Consider the following 23,775-nt stretch of genomic DNA (forward strand, 5'->3'; position numbering starts at 1 on the left):
CACGTATATTCTCCTAAAAAAGAAAGAAAACATGTTTCTTTGACATATTTAAAAGTGGCTATACAGTTTATTCTTTGAAAAGAAAACCCCTTCCGTCACTTGTTTCACTTCTAAGAAATCTGCAGTCTCTGGGAGCCCTGTGAAGAGCTTGATTGCTTGCTTTCCCCAAGCAGGGGACAGAAAGTGAATCTGGTGAGGGCCGCACAGGTTTGCCCCCACCACTCCCATGACAGTAAACAAGGGCACTGTCCACCCGTGTTTCCTGCGCAGAGATAATTCTGCTTAGCTGCTCTACAATTAGCATGGGGTGCGAGTTGTTTTCCCGTGGAGGTGATGAATTCGCACTGACTCATCTCCTCTCCAGCCCCTTTTCCAGGCCCCTTGGAACCAATGGCATATATTTCCAAGACAGCTGGCCAGGGTTAAGGGTGCAGTCTGTGGTCATGGAACTCAGCCATGAAAGCAAACTGGCTCTTAAGGGGATTGAACCAGTGACCTTGGCCCCATTAGCACCAGGCATCAACCAACTAAACTAACAATGCCGAGCCTTACTTTGACATCAAAACTCCCTGCAGTTGTTCCCATAAGGAAGCTACCCAACAGAAGAGTTATTTCCTTTGTTATTGTCCTCCCACAATCCTTTGCTCCTAGGTCCCCGCTTTACAAATAATAAAAATAGCAGGAAAGAAAAATTTTAAACTGTTTCTTTAGGAGAAGTATGTCTTTCTGAGGAAAAACATTAACTAGAAGCCAGGAAACTGGAGTTTTTGTCTTTATTTTATCACTAGCTAATTATATGAACTCGGGTAATCACTTTAATTCTCTATTCCTTCATTTCTCTATCTCACAGGATTATTAAAAATATAGTGCAGCAAAATGGCTCACTGAATGCATCTGAATTCCAGTTTTACTACTTACTACTTATATGACTTTGGGCAAATAACTACATTTCTCTGTGCCTTGCTGTAAAATGATTCAAGATTTCTGAAGTCTTTCAGATCTAAATCTATCCAAGTATAATAAAATTCACTCATTGATTTAAGAACCCTTTAGAAAAAAATTCTTATGAAAATGAAAAATATTATTGCTTGCTTGTGCCTGTTTTATATATTTATGATAGAATATAATCCCCAAAGGGTAAATATTTCCATGATACTATGTCAGGAATCACCTTATTAACCAATTTTAATTGTTATAGCACAAAGAAAAACCTTTAACTATATCTTGAGATTTAACTGTATAAATAATGAAGATAATTCACTGATTCTTTAAAGAATTGTGAAAATTCATAGCAATGAATGAAGGTCTAGGTAATACAGATTCTGAAACTATTTTTAGGTCCTGTGGATGTTAACATCCTCGCGAAATGTAGTCCATGCTTATCTAACCCATGTAAAAATGATGGCACCTGTAACAATGATCCTGTCGACTTCTATCGATGCACTTGTCCATATGGTTTCAAGGTAAGTAGAGGGGAAAGTTTGGGAAAAAGACAACCTAAGAAAAGTGTGTGTTTGTGTGTGTGTGTGTGTGTGTGTGTGTGTGTGTGTGTGTGTGAAAGAGAGAGAGAGAGAGAAACAAAATGGTGGGGGAAGGGAAGAAGAAAGGGAAGGAGAACATTTTTCCCTCTTTGCCTTTATGTACTAAAAGCTCTTCTTTGTTGATGTTCAACTTTTGCTTTCTTGGATCATTTGGTTTCCAGGGTCAGGATTGTGATGTTCCTATCCACTCCTGCATCAGTAACCCATGCAAACATGGTGGAACTTGTCATTTAAAAGAAGGAGAAAAAGATGGATTCTGGTAGGTTGATATCATGGGTAAAAACTCTTCTGAAACTGAAACTCTGGAAGAGGAAAAGTGAATCCAAAAAACGGCTTTGACTTTCACATGCCAGATATTAAAAGGGAGAGAACTTGAGAATCTTTTGAAAAAGTTACTATCATTTTGGTTCCTCCTTGTGGCATTGAAACATTAAGAAGCTATAGTGTCCTCGGAAATCTCAGTGTGCTTTTTAAATGAGAATTACCAAAAAACACATTATGATTAGTCGAGGCAGATCAGGGAGAGACACAGTATTGGTTCCATTATGCTAATTAATAGCTGGCTAGCCCCCTGCTGAAAGCCTCATATTCAGCTGTTGTTTTGTATATTGCCTTAACAGACAGCATGTAAATGATAAGATGTAAATCCCACTGAAACAGAAAATTAATGATTCATTTCCAAGCTACTATGCCAGTAGATAAACATGCTGTGAGCATTTTTAATCTGGAGTTATTTAATCATACAGTACAATTACTCCAGATGTACTTCATGAATTATGAAATACAGTTCTTTATTAAAGGACTCTAATAATTTCACATAAGAATGCTAATCTACTGCTCAAGCTTGTTAGAAATGCCACTCTTAAAAGAAACATTCTTCATTCCTGCAATTCATTAAGAAATTATCCCTATATTTTCCATCTAGACCGTACCCAAAGATTATCTGGCCACTTAATCAAGCTTAAATTGTAAACATTTTATACCACGTCAAAGTTGTGTTTTAATGAGGACTTGAAGGTGCATACACACACTTTGTCAAAACACCAAAAACCAACTTTTTCCGTCTCCCCCCACTTCCAGGTCAAGGGCATCCGAGAGAGGATAATAGGTTTCTACTTAAAATCCAAACCAGCTGTTCATCAGTCACGAGCAACCTTACAATAGAATCACAAATTATGTCACGGCAGCCCAACTAGGTATTTGAAAACATCTGGGACATTAGAATACACTTTGCCTGGGTTTCTGACTTGCAAATCTACTCACACTTTTGACTTTCAAGGACGCGGAACCATTTGCCATCATAAAAAACAAGCATGATTTTCCCTTTTCCAAAGAGGCTTTTTAGTTTCTGGCTTTCAGGGCATTATTTTAAATTGGTACTTGCAACATGTCATTTAAAGTCATTTAAAACTCAATTTCTCCACATTTAAAGGCTCTGTAATTGGTGAATCCGTAATTTTCAGAACACGAACTCTGAATGTTCAGAAATATAGTGGGAAATGTTTGTTCTTTCCTCCACTCTGGACTGCAGGTGTACTTGTGCTGACGGATTTGAAGGAGAAAATTGTGAAGTGAACGTTGATGATTGTGAAGACAATGATTGTGAAAATAACTCCACCTGTGTCGACGGAATTAACAACTACACGTGCCTTTGCCCACCTGAGTACACAGGTAGGCCATCCTCAGGCTCACTCACGGGGTGACAGCGGCAGACCAGGGGTCTGCTTAAATCTCAGGAGACTAGACCGGGCCTGGGGAATGAGACGTACTGGGGCTTGGAGAGGGAGGGCTGGGTATTGTCAGAAATCTGAGAGGAGGCAAAGAAAGAAATGGCTTTTGGCTGGTTTGGGGGCGAGCTGATTGAGAAAGGGCCCAGAGCCCAAGAGACGGAGCCAGAGAGCCTGGAGGAACTTTTATTCCCACTCATGAAAGGTATTAGCGGACAGAGAAGGCTCTGGTACAAACCAGCCCATTTGTGTACATGTAATAAAGGGGAGTTGTATTTCCTTGGCTAGATCCTAGTGACTCTGAAAGAACTTACACACGTCTGTATGAGTTTCTTCATTTATGATTTGCTGTCATAGTAGCTTCATAAAGTATTATTGATGGCCCAATAAGATTAGGGAAATGACACCAAAATCGAACAGGAAGTGTTAGTTTGCCCAAGATTCTCCATACTGCTCAATAGCTTTCTCCTAAGAATTTTTATGGATATGACCGTGCTTTTGTCCTGAAAAAAAAAGCCTAGTTTGACATAAAATCGGCATCAGGTTCATGATGTGCCCTTTCATGTTAGCTTTAACCATTCCTGTTGACTTGCTTGGTAATTAACATGAACAGTCATCTCCTTTCCCCAAAATCAGCATTACTTTTTAATAACCTTATTCCTTAATCCAGTACATAGAGACACTGATATTTACGAGCCAAGGTTGCGCATCGTTTTTTAGAGAAAAAAATGGGAAAAATAGGTTATATCGGACTTTATTATATGAATGATTCCCCAATTACCTGGGATTTTTTTTCAAGAATATTTGCTTGAATAACCATCAATGTATAATTAAATATTTCACTTAGTAAAATGACAACCACAGGAAACCAAGGTTCACTTCTTTAATTGTACAAATTGGAAGCAGTTTAATTTGTGCCTGTTCATGTGTGTGTGTGTGTGTGTGTGTGTGTGTGTGTGTGTGTGTGTGTGTGTGTTTCTGATAAGCTCCTGGACAAGCAGAAGTAATGACTTGGCAGACTTTGATTTTCAAGTTATTCTCCTTTTTTTCTCATTTGTGGGATAATTTACATAAGATATTACATGAGGAGTTGGATTCTATTCTCTTTAACCAACCCTCCCCTTTTTTTTTTACATTAGCATAGTCATTGCTTGCTGGTTTTTCATCTCTTCTGCCTTTCTTTTGAGCCTTCTTCCTGTGTGTGCACCTATGTTCTCCAAGCTGTTTTCCTGACACTCCTATCAGCTCCTTCTGCCATCTGCTGTACTCAGAACTGCCTTAAGGATTCTTTATGGCACAGTGGGAACTGTTTACCAATTCCTCTGGTTTATGCTACGAAACATTATCAGTCACCTGGCTTTTACTGACAGCAACTGTTTGCAACCTGTTTCTAAAATATATAGAGCACTGCCAAATCACTTTTTAAACAAATAACAGCATATGTTTCTCCAAAAAAAAATATGAGGGAAACCGAATGCGGCAGCTTGTCCATTTGCCATTCACATTGGCCATTGCTTATTTCAAATAATCACTTAGGTTCAGCACCTGTGTATAGAAGAACTCTTAAACCTGGTCTAAAAACAAACCATTTCGATTATTATTGCTATACTTTGAAGCATATTTGGTAGATTATAAGTATAATGTTTTTTCAAAGATAAAAAATAAACAAGATGATGACTCTTCAGCAGATCATACAAAAAATGGAATTTTAAAAATCATTTTGACTTTGGCCTGGGTCTCTCTTGCCCTTGCCCGGGTAGTTAGTTAACCACTGCAGAGCATGAAAGCTTCTGAATACGAGTTGCAATATGTATGGAAGTTTTCTGAAAATGAGCTGAAGCATCCATGGCGTTCTTGTCCATATGTGAAATGAGCTCATTTACAAAATATCAAACAGCCATCTGCAAAGACTGAAATCAGTGGCACATAGATGCGCATTTAATTATAGGAAAGTATAAATTGGGCCTGAGGGTTTCCATATCCTGCTTCATCCAAGCCTGCAGTCAGGGAGGACTGTTTTTTAATGTGGCTGTATTGTTTTAAATTTAACTTTGGAATGCTGATTAACGAGCATGAGACCTGGAAACAGAAACACTGTTTTGTTCGGGGAATAAAATAATGTTGCCTTTGTTTAAAAATCACTCAAGTCACAAATTGCTTTTTCTTTGAAGGTTTTGCATTTTTCCCCAATGTCCCTCAAAGCCTTACAGTGAGAGATAAGTGAACTCCATTAAGGAGGAGCAAATAAAACAGCAAGAAAAACCTTGTAAATTCATATTGCAAAGGCAATTACTTAACTATTTTAAGAGCACAAGTAAAGATGTTAATATAATTAGCGAGACAAAATTCTTAAATAACAGAGAATGAAAAGCAAACTAACAGGGAACCCATTAGGTACATAAAAGAAAATCAAAAGGATGGGCAGTGAAAATGGACATATTCACAACAAAATGAAATATTAGAGAGGAAGATTTTCATTAGTCATTAAGTTCTAATGATCATTTTCCAAAGCTTCAAGTGACTAAAACAATATAGTGTCTAATATTAGATTTGTTATATAGAATGAAGTGTTTTTCTTTCCCTTCCCAGGAAAAACAGAATGAGACATAAAGAAGTAGACAGATAGATATTTAGATGGATAGAGGAATAATTTTACATATATGTGTAACATTTTTCCCACTTTCCTTCATCAAAGATTTTCTTCTCTATCTATATAGTTCAAATCATTATCTGTTCTAATAGTTATATAGACCATTGAAAATAATGATTCTGTACAACTCAGAGTTTAAATCCGGTTCTGAAAGAGGACAATTAGTTGCCATGAAGAATATGATCTTGAAACTGTCAAAGTGATATTTAAATCAGGCACTTTGGAATTTAATTCTGGCTGAATAAGATAATTGGAATCAATCTCAAATGAATTCTCAACAACCAAGATGTCCATTGGAGGTAAATCTTCAAAGCATTTCTTAAACAAGATGAATCAAAAACCAGGAAAAAAATAAAATTGGGGGTGTGTAGTTCCTTTTTATTTATGTTTCGAAAATTGACACTGTTTCCTAATAGCTGCTGTCAACTTTGGTGTTGAATTGAAATAAAAAATTCTGGTTTTCCATATTTTCTAATAGTCCTGTGTTGGATCTACAGTGACAAGATTATGCTTCTTAATTAACACTAGAATCTCAATGCTATGTACAAAGATGCCCTAGAACTTAGCAATAAATATAAACATAAAAATGAAGAATAAAGGCAAATCAGAAATTGGCAAAACCCTAAAACAGATTCCATAATTATACCAAGTATACTTTAATTATTTTTATAACATCACATTCGCTTAAAAAATCAAGGTGCTTAAATATTTGCCATTAATCATCCATCTTCCAAATCAATCAGTTTTTTTTTTTTTTTGCACGATACCATCAGCTGTGCAGACTGAGCCACCCAGATGGATGAGTTTTCCACGGCCAGGGAGGGCACATCCTTTTTAAACTTCGTTTCTGTGTGTTTCTGTGGGGGTTTATGTGTTGCTGCCCTGCCGTAGTTTTTTAATGAAACTTGCTTCACTTTGTTATGTCGACCTTGCATCTCCCTGCGGTAGCTGTGCATTGGCTTGATGTGCTGTGCTGTTGTATTAGAATGTAAAAGTCTCTTGTCTCTTCTGTCTTTGTTGCTGCCAGCTGCTAATCTGAATGAGGTGGAAAAAGGTTAGTCGTATTTTCAGCCTATTTTTCTTTGTGGTGTCTTGCTTTCCTTTCCCTGTAAAGATGCATGGATTCTACTGTGTGAACATCGTAAAAGAAATAATGGGAAAACCCCAATTGAGGTGTCAGATCAGAATGTATATCCTTGATGTGTTGTGGGGATCTATATGTTTGTGTACATATGTAGATATAATTAGAGTTACCTACCCACATTTAAAATGATTGGAAAATACCAACAAGAAACATGTGCTCCAAGATGGCGAATGTCCTGCAATTATCCTAGTTCTGTTCATGGAAGGAGGAAAAGCCCTGCCACTCTCAAATACCTAATAATGTTGCTATAAATTGAGTAAACAGAGGCAGCGTGGTGTGATGAATATCTGGCTTCCAGGACAGAAGGAGCTGGGCTCCAGCCACAGCTCTGATTCGTCCTGACTGTGGGACGGTCTCTATGACCTGGACACTGAAGCAGAGGACTGCCTGAATTGGTAGGGAAAGTCTTGTAATCTGAGAATCCCCACACTAGTGAAATCTCAGATCTCTTCCAAGTCTTCACAGATTGGGGTACAAGTTTCATAGATATAATATCGCTTGGTATATTCCATAAAATAAATGCTATGAAGCTCACCATACAGGCTTTCGGTCACGTTCAAACAATCTACTACACAGGATTAAGCAACACTCCCCTCCAAAAAAAATGTGCAGAAAGTCACTGCAATAAGAAGCATGGCTATACTGGGGGGAGGAAAGGAGAAGGGGAAGGTTCTCATGTAAAAAAGATACTGCATAATTTTGACCAGAGCTAAGAATTTTAAACAGAAGCCCCAATGCATGCTATTCTGTAACTGTTAAATGATTAGACCTTCATTTTTTTTTTTCCACTAATCCACAAGATGTTTTTAGGTTTTGCTGCTGTTCAGTCATTTTTCAATTGCATCTGACTCTGTGATTCAGGGGTTCTCTAAGCAAAGATACTGGAATAGTTTGCCATTTCTTTCTCTAGATCATTTTACAGATGAGGAAACAAAGACAAAAAGAGCCAAGTGACTTGCCCCATAGCTAGTAAATGTCTGAGGGCAGATTTGAACTTAGGAAGGTGAGTTTTCCTGACTTTAGGCTCTGTGCACTGTGATGTTCCTTAGGCATCCTGTTTTTAAGTACTATATTCATATTCAGGCTGAAATAAAAGAATTCAGTCTTGAAGAAAAGAGTTAAAATTCCATTTAGACTCCAGCACATACTTAGCAATCAAATGGTCTTAGACATTACGAAGTGGAATGTGAAATGAATAAAGAAATATAGTATTTAGCAGCTTGCTACATTTTATTTTGATAATGGAAAATTAAGGTTATTCTTTTGGAGTGGTTTAGCCATTAACTCGTATCATTTATTTGTATGAAGGTAATTTAAAACACTTATATTGTCTATACAAATATAGATTTATGTTCTTTTAAGAGTTAAAACAATATATCTAGTTCTTGAGTAAATTAATGTACCAGTTGTATCTTGTTTAGACAAATATTAATTCTTTTAACAGCTATGAATGCTATTAATGGAATTTATTTTAAGATATGATGAGAACCAATATGCTATAGTAGGGAAAGCAGAGCACTTGGGATCAGATAAAGTTTGGGTTTGAAGGCTACCTGCTGTAAATTATTTATTAAATGTATAACCATAGGCAATGGGCATGAAGGCTTTTTAAATCTTCATTTTTTCATCTATAAATCTGAGGTAATTATATATTTCACTGTTTTTTTCTGAGGATCAAATTAAATAGGGTATAAAAAGCACATTAAAGGATCTGTGATTTTCCTCTTCATAAATATGTTTCTATCCACTCAAACCTTCTTGTCAGGCATGATTTTTTCCATGTCCTATAAATTTTTATTAAAAAATTGATTGCATTTCCTCTTGTCATTTAGTATTTTACCATTTGCACTGTTCATCTGTTATATTTCCCTCTCACTCCTTGACCAGCTTTGTGGCTCACAAGGGTCACCGAAGATGTCTTTTCCATCACATCACATACAAATCTTCGCGGGCCACATGTTGCTTGTGCATCCCTGCCATTCCCTCTTCATCATCTTTTGTGCAATTTACTATGGCGATTCTTTCGAGCTCTCTGTGTTTCATAATTCACAGCCGTATAACATCAGTAGGAGAATATTGATATTAGAAATCTTGGGGAAAAACTTAGGCTCCTTGGAAGTACCGTGGGGTTTCCTAAATGGAATTCATATCTTTCCTCCTAAAAACACAGCAGGGTTTTACTATTTTAAATCATTGAAATAGTTCAATCTTCCAGCCTTTGGAAGATCTTGTTTCTTCCCAAAGGTTGCCTTACTAACTGAAATTTCTCATTAGGAATTTCTTTTCTCTAACCTTTTCTTTTAACAATGTTAAAATCAACTTAAACTTGGAAAAAACAAATGCTTTCTAAACAGGGAATCCTTGTTGTTGTTTTTTCCATAAGCAAAATAGTTCCATAGTAGCATCAGAGTTACATAATAATAGTTCTGTGATTAGAGAATCTCAGAAGAAAGCCCTCTTATTACCTGCCCCATGTAGCAAAATATGGCTCCCTTAACAAACTGTAAAGATCCTGAGTCACTTTGAGCATTCAGCTTTCATAAAGAAGGCAGCAATAATAATAATAACAACTTAGATTTGCATGGCACGTTAATGGTTTAAAAATGCAGCTTCCCATTGAATTCTCCCCCACAACATTGCAGGCACAACAAGTGCCACTGATAATGTTATATCCATTTTACAAATGTGGAAACCAACTGCCCAAGACCACATGGCTAGTAAGTAGCAAAACTCGGGGACTGGAACTCTTAAGATCTATGCTCTGCCATGATGTCTTTCTAACAAATATGAGTGAAGTAGACATCATCCTTCTTATCCCTGATGCTTAAGAAATCACAGGGCTATCCAAATAATGTGTAACATGCAGAAGTGCTCTGTGTTGGAGGACAACCTAAGCCCCTGGCTTTTCAGCTATGTGGCGATGGGCGAGTCTACGTCCGTCTAAGACTGTGAGATCTGACTCTGGGGAACTTCCCACACTGATGAATTCTTGACATGTGGACTCAAAATCATGCCTAAAAAGTCCCTCTCCTTTGCTGCTTCCAATGGCCAGTGGAAGTGTGACCGAATTGGAGAAAGAACAGCATTTTAAGATTAAAGAGCTATTTTGAAAATATTTTCAAAGGCAGTAAGCTGGGCTCTAAACACTTGAATTAATTTGCGTATTGCCAGCTCGCTGGTGTGGGTAGAGTGAGCCTGGGTTTGGAATCAGGAAGACGTCATTCTGAGTTCAGATCTGGCCTCAGACACTTACTAACTGTGTGATCCTGGGCAAGCCACTTTAACCCTGCCTCCGTTTTCTCATCGCTAAAAAGGAGCTGGAGGAGAAAATGGCAAATCGCTCCAATATCTCTGCCAAAAAAACCCCAAATGAAGTCACACAGAGTTGGATACAACTGAACCACAGCCACATATTTTAATATGATTGATTCTTTCATAATCCTATGTATTTTACTGTCAGATTTAAAACCATCGTTCTGAGAAAGGAGCCATTAATTTTATCAGACTCCCACACATCCATGAAACACCAAAAATTTTAGGAATCTTTGAAATAAAGGGTTTCTCTATGAAAGCAGTGGAAATAAGCCTGTGTTCCTGAAGAATTATTAAACAGACTTTAATTTCACCCAGAAAACAAAAGCCAAGCTATCATAAAGGTATATTTCATATATAATGTGTAATTGGTTTTTGTTCTTTAGAGTTTTATAATAAATTAGTTACTTCGAATTTATGACCGAAGGACATAGGTATTAGCTGGAAGAAATATCGGAGTCTTTCTAGCCCAGAGTTGACAAACACATTTATACCCAAACATACATCCCCTAGGGCCCTGGGCCCCCCCCCCCAATGCTCCTGAACACTGCCTGAACCATATTAAAATAAAATTAACAAAATAAATAAAAATATAATGAAATACAGATTCTGTTCATTTAGGATTTCTAAATCAATATGGAGCCTACAGGGATTCTTACATGGGTTTTATTTAGTAGTCCTACTGAGCTACCCAATCGGCTCATTTCACAGATGACCTGAGGTGTGAAGACATTAAGTTTCTGGTCCACGATCCCCCAGATAGTGAGTAGTGAGCCAGTGTTCCAACCAAGACCCTTGGAACCCAAACCCAGCACGCTTTCAGGGCCAGAATGTTTGTGTATTTTCTTAGATGGGCAAGTCAATGAGTTCCTAATTTCCTTTTCTTCCCCTACTGGAAAAACCAACAGGTTGGCCCCGGCAGCCTCTAGGATCTTTTCCAGCTCCAATTTCCCTTGGTGATCCCTCCGTGATAGGAGTCCTTCCCCACCCCCTTCACTTATCAGAAGATAGTGTCAGGAATTGTGCCCCACAGAATCCGTCCGTGGTTGTCCCCGCTCTGGTGATAACTTTTCTTAGGCCTGCCTTCTGACAGCGGGCTGTTTGGTTCCCTGCTCAGCAAGGGACACCAGGTTCTCCAGCTTGGTAATACGAACTCTGAGAACCGAGTAGGAGAATATGGGGACCAGCCATCCTTCCCATGCTAAAATGAGATGGCAGCAGAGAGCTATCATGGAGGAACAAATAAAAGATATCCTCAAAGAAATGCATTAATTGGAGACCTGGCTGGGGTCAGGGAGGGAGACAGGAGGGTCCAGTGGGAAGAGAACATCTCTCCAGGGAGGCTCTGGACTCCGGCCCTGCCCCAGACACGAGTCATCTGAACTCCACAGGTCTAAGTGTCATCTGGAAAGTGCAAGTTTTGAGCTCTGGCTTCTGAGTTCTCTGCCAACTGGAAAGCCAAAGAGTGGAATAAATCACAGACAGCCTGATGCTCCATTGTCATTTTTTAAACGTAAAGACAAAATGAGGCAAATCCCCCTATTGAGGCAAACTTCCAAGAGATAGTAGACAGGATAGACAATCAGAGCTTGGTTGTAATAAGGGAAAATCCACAGAAATCCTGAATTTAGTTTAAATATTAAAAAATGATAAGTAGGGAGAGCAATATTAACAATATACTTTTATTCCCATATATTTATAACTTTTAGAATATCCTTTATCAGTCTTTTTTCCCCTATGTTCTTGATAGCATGAATGATGAGTAAATTTGCTTCTCTGATTATTATGGGACATAAGTGTCACGAGCTAGAATCTAGTCATATTTTACGAGTGTTTATAATTCTTCCATCCCGCATACTCTTGGAGAGTAAGATTTATACACTGTTAAAATTAAGGGGAAATTGAGCATCGTCTTATTTAATCCACAAAAGGCCAATACCAAAAATTCACTTATAATGAAGTAGATCAAAAGGCTGTGCTTAAGTTAGGTTTAAGGGGCTTTAATGATAATGAGTTTTGTCCTGCTGGGGAATAAACTATTTCTAGGGAATTTATTACTCCTATTTTGAAGGTGAATTAATTATTCCATAGTAATAGGATGCATTTCAGAGCACTGCATACAAATTATAGCAACATCCATTTATTAAACTGATGTAGGCTGTGGCATAGTAAAAATGGCATTGAACTGGGAATCGGGAGACTGTTAAATTGTGCTTCTGCCATGTTTTTGCTCTGTAATCATAAATTTATCATGTCATTTTCAAAATGTTAATTTCCTCATCTGTAAAATGGGAACAAAAACCCATATATTACATATTCTAGGGGGGAAAAGAACATTCTATGTAAAAGTTATAAAATATTTTGAAAATGTTAAGTTTTTACTTAATGGAATAAAATCCCATTCTGGAAGAAAAAAGGAACACATCAAACGCAAGAAATGGCTTACTGGCAGGTCAGAGTCACTTCATTCAGAGATAGTTACTAATAATTCACTGTTTCCAATGAATTTCCAGAGTCTTATTTTTGTGGTCTACCTATGTTTATAAATTTTAATGACTTTTAGTTTAATGTTGAACAGACCAGGAAAAAGAAATGAATAACTTAAGCCAATAGAAATCACAAAAATTTTGTTTTGGGAATTCCTAGATTTCCTTTATCTAAAAAATTCTTAAACCTCAATTCAACAAACCTTAACCCACGTACTATGTGCAAGGAGTTGTTCTGGACTCTGGGATACAAAAATAAAATGGTTTTTCTTTTCCTTATTTATTTATTTTGACCTTTAAAGAGCCTCTATTTTCCTGGCAAGATCCAATCTTGACAAGTCAGTAAATAATCAGGAGATATGAAGATCCAAGTGAGTTAGTAGACAGTCGATACAAAGTGATGTAAAGAAGAAAGAACTAATAATACCGGGAGAATGAAGAATGGCCTCTTGTAGTAGGTCAGCATTTCCCCTACCCATTTCCTCCATTTCTGAGCTCACTTTGCCCATCCAACATATGGAAAAATATGTGGACATAAAATTGAAAATATGGTGTCATTCCACTCTCTCACTAACATCATCGAACAGCAATTGCTCACCCCTTTCCAGGGATTTTGAGCAGGGATCTCACTTGTGTGCCCTTTTGATTTCAGTTGCTTCCTGGAACATGGTTCTGGTCCCTATGTGATTGAGGAGATTTTTTAAAATGTTGTCATCTAGTAGGTTTGCTTTACTGTGATCAAAAGCACTTCTGAAGTATCCCTTACATGAATTAGTAGAACAAGGACCATCCTTGATCACTAAGCAAATCTTTTCTCTCTGCCCAAATTGCTATATCCCTCTTTCCATCCCCATATTTACACAGAGCAATACTGTATTCTAATTAGGTTTGTTAAGGTGTTTTCTGGGCATAAGCAGTAGCAAAGGATAAATACATTAAAAGAACAATCTGAGTCTCCAATATCTGCATTGTGCCCTGGGGATTCTTCAGACCAGCCAAACTTTCATGCCGCTCCTGAAACTGGATTTTAAAATGTCCCGTATAATAAAGTTCAGTGAGAGCAGTCTGGTTGATAGTTGCCGTAAGTTATGTCCCTTTAGTTATCAAAATTAACTTTCCTTTCTGTTTGAAAAATAACTAAGCTCTGCCACAGGCACGTCTTAAATAGGAAAACTAGTGTGAGTGGACCCACAGATTGTTAGAAGCTCCAGAGATTTGCTAGTGGGTCTTCTTTGACGGATGAGCGAGAGATTGAAATACTGGATCAAGATCACTCAGCAATGTCACAAGGAGGAGAGTCCGCCGTTGTAGCTAAATGGAGAACATTGTGTTTTATTGTTTTCCTAAAGTTTCCTCTCAGGTCCCTGAGTTCCCCTAAAACTAGGGCTTGGGGAAGAGATTATTTATTTTGTTTGGTCTTGTGTTGCCTCAGTGCTGTAGAAGGAAGGGCATTCTCTGGCAGAAGGAGAGATTGGAGAAAGGCAAGTCTTTCATCCAATTCTACCCCTCACTGAGAGCTCAAGCTCCTAAAAGATTTATCTGTTATGGACAATACTCGGATCCAAAAAGATGCCTTTGGAAAAATAGCTGAGACCCATCCATGTTTTCCTATTCCATCTAGTTTAAATGTGCTGGAAATATAATGAAAGTTCTCATAGGGAAAATGAGGAAATTATAAATCCTAGTCAGTTTTACTTATAAAGTAACATTTTAAAATCAGTCATAGATATTTGTTAATTCCTTTCCCCTCCCAAAGTAACTTTAGCAACATGTGTAGACTTACTCTTTTCTTAAAACAGCTTTAGCAGAAAGGAAGATTATCTGAAAAATATCTTTCAGAACTTTCCCAACTTGGATCAAATAATTATGTTTTTAAATCTATGGTCCTATGACTATATATCTTCAGGGTGTTCATATACCTCTAAAAACTATATAAATCAAGATTATTATTATGATCCCTCTCCTTTTTACAGCTAAATTTAAGCAACATTATAATGTTATTATATGGACACCCTAAGATAGATAGTCATAGAATCATAGATTTAAAAACATAAGGGACACAGAGACCAGATGATGCAACCCTACATTTTTCAGATTAGGAAAGGGAAGCTTTAGGGAGACTTCCCATTGAACTTTGCTCTCAGCCCCCAATTGAAAACTGAACATTTCTTTGATCCATTTATTGGTCTATTCACCCTGATTTTAAATGTGATTGTACCAGGTGATTGTCACTTTATTGTTTTTGATGTAATTTTTTTTTCAGTTAACAAGCATTTGTTTTTCCCTTGCCCATTGAATGGAACAAAAAGAGAGAAACATGAATGATTTAGTCAACCACGGAGAATTCCCAAATTGCCGATGTCCAAAAGCGTGTGTTGCGTTGAGCATTTTGGGTCCGTCATTTCTCTCTCGGCAGGTGGGAGGGGGCAGGATTCATCTTTGGCCAACATGGCCAACAAACTACCGACATCTTGCTTCAGGTTAAGAAGACCCCCCTGAGAGATTGCTGCAGGGAGATTCTAATTGGCAGCTTCCCGTTGATAAATTATAGCCAGTCTTTCTATAAATGAATCATGTTTTGCAGAGCTCTTTGTGTATTGCATCTCATGATAGTTTTGAGAATCAATGAAATCCTAGAATGTTGGAGCTCCATATTGGACCTTTGACCTATCCATCAGTCAATGAAGACATCCTCCTGCAGAGTGGGTGAATGAGAATAGTTTGTCCCACAGGCCATGAGGGCAGCCGAAGCGGGCAGGTGCTGGGAGCTGGGCAGTCTGGTCAGATGTGGTCTGCATCCCAGCCATGTCAATCATCGTGACTGATGGCTTGCCACTAGACCATTACTTTAGAAGGGAGCATGAGGCTGACAACTTGGTGCAACTCTGCTCCCCTTAAATCCAATTTATGCCAAATTATCATCTTGGGATGTCTTTGGTCCTCTCTCAAATGAAGGACAAACAATGTGAATTTTAGATGTGGGGATGGACACCAGACATCATCCCGACCCCTTCATTTTACAGAGAACAGCTGGACTATTCCCTCTGGGCCATTAGCTTTTCACTGTTGTCGTTGAACCATTTTAATTAAATCTGACTCTGTGATCCCGTTTGAGGTTTTCTTGGCAAACATACTAGAGTTATTTGTCATTTCCTTCTCTAGCTCATTTTACAAATGAGGACACTGAGGCAAACAGGATTGAGTGATATGTGTAGGGTCATACAGCTAGGATCTGAAGTCAGATTTGAGCTTATACATTTGAGTTTTCTTGATTCTGAGCCCAGGGCTCTCTAAATCGCATCATCTAGCTGTAACAATATTAGCTCTTCAGGATCGTTTCACATTTCCCAAGATGCTCTACAATTATCCCCCTGATATTAGTAGAAAATAAAACTCCTATACAATTAGCTTCTAACATCTTTAAGGAGTTCCTGTGTTCTACAGTCCCCTTTGCATAACTAGCCCGCTTCAGAGGGAACAAAAATTAGAATCTGCAAGCTTGGAAGCAGGAGTATTTTCTTGTTGTTAAAAGTAATTTTTCTTTCTTTAACTATAAACTACCCGTGAGTTGGGGCACAGTGATAGAATGATGGAATGGTAATCAAGAATGCTGGAGTTTGAATCCTCCTGCCTCAGACACAAGCTGTCTCCCTTTGGACAAGTCACTTTTCTTGCCTCAGCTTCTTTATGTGTGTGTATGTGTGTGTGTGTGTGTGTGTGTGTGTGTGTGTGTGTGTGTGTGTATGTATGTGTAATATATATATAAAAGTAACAGCACCTATCATCCAGGGGCATTGTGAAGACCAAATGAGAGGCTGCATGTAAAGCACACTGCAGATAGTTAAGTGTTGTGTAAATGTTGGCTGTGATTCATCTCGGTGTGGCTAGGGCGAACCTGACCAGAGAGAACGGCTCTGTATTACTAATAATCAATCATCTGCTTCTTTATGATTTTCAGAACGCTTTCACTTGCATTTTTCCTCTTACACATATACATACACAAATATCACAATCCTGTGATATTTCCATTTTACAAATGAGGAAACCCAGAATCTCAAAGAACCCATCATTGGCCCAAGAGTCCAAGTTGAATGGCCAGTTAGTGGGAGAACCCAATGCTTGATCCCTTAAGTTTTTTTCTTCCCACTGAATTATGGTCCCACCAAGAAGAATTTTAGAACAAGAGCTTTGTGGTTCTCTAGCATGGAAAACGCCATTTAAAATCTTAATTTTGACATTTTTTCTGGTTTATTTCAGGCATGATATACCCTTAACTCACAATGGGCTTGGCAGGGATGGAATAGAGTGAGGGAGTGGCCAGAATAATGCTCTTCCTGCAAAGCCATTCTTTCTTTTGATCTACAGAGAAACTTATGAATAACCAATGAATTAAATCCACTGTATTCAGTCTTCCACAAAGGGACACTCATTTAATCTGTGCTTTGATGAGCCCAAGTCTAAGATCGCTGTCAGCCTTTACCTTGGCAGACAGCTTTCCGTAGCTCTGTCCTGGAACGTGACACTTACTGAAGTCATGTGGGGTTCATTACAAAGGAACCGACTGATATGATTTGCTTTTGATATTCTTTTTTTGACTGGACCTCAACAGGAATAATCAGCGTTTTTGGAACCGTTTACTTTCCAGACTCAAAATTCAGCTTCCCAGTGACCGTAGGGCTAGTTTAGTGGTTGATATAAGGAGACAGGCTACTTTGTTTGGCTTTAGGAGGCCTTGGAACCAAATAGCAGACCAGCTACTTTCTCTTCCCTCTGTGGGTGGCTTTTAGAAATCCCACTGAGGTACGGTCCCAGGCCAGTGTTTGGAAACATTTCAAATGAAGTATTCTGTGAACAACTCTTCTTTGATATTAGTCTCTGAACTTCTCAGTGTTTCTCTACTTTAGTCTTCAACTAAATTGCTATAGGCGGGAATACTGTGAGCTCACAGAAGTTCAAGCATGAGTACTTCAAAACTAGGGAAAAAATAATGTATAATGGGAAAGTAGGGTTTACTGGAAAATCATTTGATTTAATCCAAAGACTTAGTATCCTAAGAGAAATAAAATTGGAAATTTGAGCAATTATATAACTCAGATTCATATATCATGAACTTACTAAATTTTATTAAAAATAAATGTTATTATAAAATTCTCTTTAAACAATAACAAAGCTCATAAACTTAACATTTTCAACTACTTAAACTTTTAAAGTGACTCCCCTTTAACATTCAGGTCACCATAATGTGTGTTACTCTTACTCTGTATCATATCACATGGTCCATATGCTACAGTATTTACCTTTTCTATATCTGTTTACATTTCAAGTTTTTCAGTATTTCTTTATATTTCTAATCTTTGTCATTCCTAATTACATGATAATATTTAATTACATTGATTACATATCAGCATTTTGGTCAGATAGATAGGCAAATCTGAAGCTAAGGCAATAAAATGCCTTGCTAAAAGTGAAGACAATCACTTGCAGTGCAGCAAATATTTATTAAGCTGCGATTCAGGAAGTAAAACAGTCTCTGTGAGCCAGTGAGTTATAATATCCTTCGGGTCATTATTTGTTTAAGTTGAGCAAGTCATTGGATAAGAGATAGAAGCCAATAGGTATCAACAAAAGGATATTGGGAGCCAAAAAGTGTAGAGTGTTTTTGTTTTTGTTTTTATTTAGTCTAGATGTCAGATTTCAGAGAAGATTGGATTGTCTTATTGGAGAATATACTTTTTTTTTTAATTTAGGGCTTACAAGTTAAAAAAAAAATCCAAAGAATTCATTTGGGACTTTACCTAACACATGGAAAGATTCATTTGGATTGATAAAATAATTACCATGATAACAGAACAAAGAGCAGCACTTTCATATTCTTATCTATCGCATCAGAGAAAGGCATCCCTGAGTGTTTTGCCTCTGTTTAGTCAGTCCCACTTTGTAAATTCAAATTAAGACCACTTTGATTTCCATAATTAAATTTCATTAAACTTCACTGAGACCCTATGATGTACGTAGCAGCCTTTAAGTCCTAAAATAGTGAATATGATGTCTTTTTCTCCTAAAGGATCTTACAAATGGTGAGAGATAAAACAAAGAAATAAATATTAGTTTAAAAAAAAGTTAAGATGTTTAAAAAAAAACAAAAACAAAATCTGTGGGGTTCAGAAGAAAGAGAAAGCGTGGGCAGTCATTCAGAGAGATCTGGGGAACAATTGGGGAAGGACATGGGATGTGAAAAGAAGGGTGACTGTGAAAGCAGGATTGCAGAGGCAGAAGCAGGGTCATTGCCGGCAGAGAACATCCGAACAAGAAGGGGAGTTTAGAGCAAGAACAGCCAGTGGCAGAGGAATGGTAGGGTAGGGTCGAGTGGCCACTGCACGTAGGGAAGCCTTGAAACATGAAAGATGGATGGCGGCTGTTGGGGTGAGTCTCAATGGCCACGTTGAAGGTTGTAGATTCCGCTCAGTGGGACACCATGCAGGGAGTGTTCAGGGGAGTTTAGCATCATTTGTCCCATCCCAAAAGGACCTGACCCTCCTGCCTCAATTGACATTTACTCAATTGGCTCAGTTTCTATAAGAAGAGGGGGTTGAACCTGAACTCTAAAACCCCTTTCATGGGTGTGCATGTGCAGATTCCCACTTGGACCCCTGGTGCCCACAGTTTTCCCAGTGGGGGCTCGATAGTTAGAGACTTGAGTCAGAAAGAACTGACTTCAGATGCTGTGTCAGGCACCGACTGTGTGGTCCTGAGCCTATCCCCAGGTAAAAAGGCTGGACTCGAGAGCCTTTCAGAACTCCTCCAGGTCTCAGTCTGAGATAGTCCAGAGCTCGTGCACCAGGAAGGCCTGTGGCTGATGTCTCAGTGAACTGAGAAATTACTACAATATGGAGCAGTGCAAAGGGAGAAGCTGGTGTAGGGAACATAATGCTCAGTCTGAGGGCATTTTCCTCTGGAAGTCAGAAGGATCTCCAAAGTGGCCTGTGGGAAAGAGGAAGGAGGGAAGCCTTCCCTCCAAATGTTGCAAGCAGCTGGGTAGTGCAGTGGCTAGAACAGCCAGGGTCATCGTCCTGAGTTCTAATTTGGCCTCGGACACCAGTGGGATGATTCTGGATAACTTGCCTCCATTTGCCTCGTGTCCCTCATCTGTAAACGAGTTAGAGAAGGAAATGGCAAATCCCTCCAGTATTTCTGTCAGGAAACCCCCAAATAAGGCACAAAGTTGTACTGAAATGACTGAACACGAGCAGCACAAATATAGTTACATACAGATACATGTATATAAAACTTCAATTTGCATTCAAGTTGTTTTCCACACAAAAGATTCTAAGTTCTCGGAGAACATGGAATGCCTCGCTTGACATGTATCTCAGCACCGAGCACGATGCCGGGTATATAATAAATGTTTAACATGAAAGTTTGTTGCATTGAAGATTATTCAATCCGAAAACTTACTTTAGGAATAACAAACTTAGAAAATTGAACTCCAAGAAATATGCCAAAGGTAACAAATATATATTAAAGAATCCCTCATGATCAAATCACAGGTTTATACAACGGGTGGAGACCAAAGAACTGATTAAGAAACTTTAGACCAGTTAGATTTTTTTCTCAGCTGTTAAATTGATATATACATACATGTACACACACACACACACACACACATACATTTTTGTGCATGTCTATATGAATGCCTATAAATAAATTTGCATATAGTCTCTATATATGTAGTAATATAGTCTACAATTAATATTAGGTAAGATCTAATGTAACATCTATTTCTGTTCCTGTGTTCTGAGTCTCCTGGACTACCAGAAGCTTTTAGGCTGAGGGAACCACCTTTTGTTTTCCCAGACTCTTCCCTTGAAGAGTTTCCTCTCTTGTTTCTCACCTCAGCCTTCCTGCCCTTCGTTCTGTTTTATAAAAATAGGAAAAGTAAATAAGCAAACCATACAGTTGTATTTCTTTGCCTTTATATGGAATCAACTTCATAAAATCACAGACTTAAAACTAGTCCAGACCTGAAGAGTTCATATAGTCCTGTTGTATAGATCTTCCTGCCCATGTCACTCTTGAAGAGAGAGGAAAGCATCTCTTTTTCCCCATTAGCCCTTTGTCTTCCTCAGCTGCCTCTAGCCTGATATTCACATACAATGCGATATGTTAGTAAAGAAAATTACTCCCCACCAACATGAAGCTTCTAAAATTTTCCTTAGAGAAAGATTTAACAAAAGAGATCATGAGAACTGATTTCTAAAGTATCCTTTCAAAATTTTTTTTCCCTCAAATAACTTAAAATAGAAATAAGGAAGAATTGGTCAATGGGAACCCAGGCTTGATGAGGGGAGAGTGTATTCAGGATGAAGCAATTCCCCCAGGGGAACTCTAGGGGCAAGACTGGGTTTTCTGTGGCTGTTTCTGCTCCTCGGTATTCTGATGGCTTCCAAGCCAAAAGTGAGCATGCATACAGAAGACTAGGAGCCTTGGCTTTTAGATCCAGGACTTCTTGGTCCCCTCCTGACCTTTGGAAGCTCATTGGGTCACAGCTTAGTCCATTAGTCTCTAGTACTTTTTCATAAATATTCCAGAGACAGAAGTAAGAGCAAGGCAATGATGGCTTTATCTAACCCTCCATGAGATGAATGGGCCACCGGTGCTTTCCTTACCTAGAGGTTATTTGCTCCTCACTGGGACACAGCAGGATGGGAAAGAGAGCAAGGTGGGCCTTTTTTATATACATGCTCAAGCTGCCTCAGCAACCAGTGGAAAAGCCTTTCCTCTCCAGGTGGACAGGAAACATTCACAGAAGCCCTGAACATGCTCCCAAGTTGGTCCGTCGTGAGAGATTGCATCAGGCTGAGCTCTCAAACAAAAATGAGAGATACCTCTGAGTCGTCCCCTTCACAGTGATTATCTCTTTTTTATTAAAGCTTTTTATTTTCAGAACATAGACATGGATAATTTTTCAACATTAACCCTTGTCAAAGTGATTCTCAATGGACATGTTGCTGTCTTAAGCGAGACTTGTTTTTTTAAATGGTTTGTGATGAAGATCCCTTTTTTGGAATGCTCCTTTTCCAGATAAATCCAAGGTTATTCTAGAAAGAATAACTATATTAAAGCTGGTTTCTACATTGGTATATTTCAAGCAAGATGATATGGCCTGAAATATATCCAAAGTCATGTATCAGTTGGCTATGTATGTTTTTTAATTGCTAAAGAAGTTTCCAAAAGTAAGTTCAATTCAATAAGTATTTGTAAAGTATCTACTTTCTACAAAGAAATGTTCCAGCGACTGAGGGGAAAATACATAAATCAACAAGACATGTTCTTTTAATTGAATAGGGAAAGAGTTAGACACAATTAACCATTATTAAATAAAGAAGGTGAAAGCATAAAAATATGCAAAATGGGGGTCATGGAAGATTTATGGAAAAGCTGCTCATTGAGTCAGATGATCGTGAAGAATAGCTGGGGTGAGAGAGGTAGTATATTGAAAGCAGTACAGAGGCCAGAAAGCATGTTATTGATGAAGGAGTGATGGCTGGTCCCTTTTCACTACAGCAAGAAATGTACAGTGAGAAGTGAGGTGATGGAAAGGCTGACGAAGCAGGGGATAGATAGATAGAACTATGGTTCCCTGATTGGAAATCCCCAGATAAAGGAGCTACTTCTTTCTCTGCATCTCACATAGTCTTCAAGAGAAATATCTCCACCACTGAGATATTAAGGGCTTGCCCAGGTGACACATAAGCTGTGGACAGTGGGACTTGAGCCTTGGGCATCCCAGCCTTGAGGCTTGGTCATGCTGAATTCTCAACAACTCGGGATGAGCTCTGACTGCCATTCTGAATTGTTCAGACTAGATCTGGTAAGCACTAGAGAACCACTGGAACTACATCTCCTCACTAACACATGTTTATTTTTAAGTACACATTTCTTACAAAGAAATTCCACTTAAAGCACCGAACGTAGTTAAATGTTAATGTAATTAATGATATTCAATCCCCAGCTTGAAGTACATGAAAGTCCATGTTGTTCTTTGGAAAATGACCAGTGGTTTATTTGATCAAGCCATTTGGGATTCATTTGTTACGTAAAAACAACCAGAAATTAATTTAAAGATATAATAATAACTAACATTTATATATCACTTTATGGTTTGCAAAGTGTTATAGAAGTAACATAACAATTGATTAGCTGAAAAAAACCTTTGTTTGCCACATGGTAAACGGACCAAGAAAAAGGCCCAGAATACTTGGGCATGCTCTGAAGTCCACATAGAGTCAAGAAGTGAGGCAGAACAAGGAAACAGGACTTGCTGTTAAGGTAGTTTGCTCCTTTCTGGTCGACTTGATAGATTATGGAAGGAACTGGTAAGTCCCATGTTCCATGGAAATCACAGAATCATGCAAAGTAGTCTTAGATCAGGAAAGTGAACTCATATCGCTACTTCTACTTTAGGGATCTTTCTAAGAGAAGCCTAAATGTGGCAGTAAATATAAATAGTCCAGATGGACATGCATATCTGAGCTGCTGCATGATAGCAAATGCTTGCATTTATGAAATCATGGCTTTGTTCATAAGCTTCTTGCAGCCCCTATGCTGATGAATGACTTGTCTCATTTGACCCTCCTTTCCACATGCCGTTCCTGGTAATTTGGATGAGTGAGTCGGAAACATCACTGTTTAAAATTGTTGATATTATTCTAAAGGTAGGATATTCTCAGAATGTTCTTACCCGGTCATTTCTCTCATCACCTGAAAAGACCTAGGAACATGTGATGTAATTCTGAGTCACTCTTTTCTAGTGGAAAAAAAAAAGTTAAAAAGACAGAAAACAACCGATGTAATTCCATCTGAGTTAGTTATAGAAAGGTCACCTTTTGGCCAACTGGAATTATTTTGTTGCCAG

General features: G+C 38.3%; 1 protein-coding gene across 2 annotated transcripts in view; it reads left to right on the forward strand.

Moving 5' to 3' along the window:
- SLIT2 (slit guidance ligand 2) overlaps positions 1 to 23,775 on the forward strand; it is a 335,837-nt gene that overhangs the window by 279,918 nt on the left and 32,144 nt on the right. For both annotated transcript variants that reach the window (XM_051967476.1, XM_051967477.1), the window contains 3 exons: positions 1,339 to 1,463; positions 1,703 to 1,800; positions 3,073 to 3,212. In XM_051967476.1, coding sequence (XP_051823436.1) covers positions 1,339 to 1,463; positions 1,703 to 1,800; positions 3,073 to 3,212 — 363 coding nt within the window. The remainder of the gene's footprint in view (positions 1 to 1,338; positions 1,464 to 1,702; positions 1,801 to 3,072; positions 3,213 to 23,775) is intronic.

The sequence above is a fragment of the Antechinus flavipes genome, chromosome 6, assembly GCF_016432865.1.
Source record: "Antechinus flavipes isolate AdamAnt ecotype Samford, QLD, Australia chromosome 6, AdamAnt_v2, whole genome shotgun sequence".
In the NCBI taxonomy this organism is placed as follows: Eukaryota; Metazoa; Chordata; class Mammalia; order Dasyuromorphia; family Dasyuridae; genus Antechinus; species Antechinus flavipes.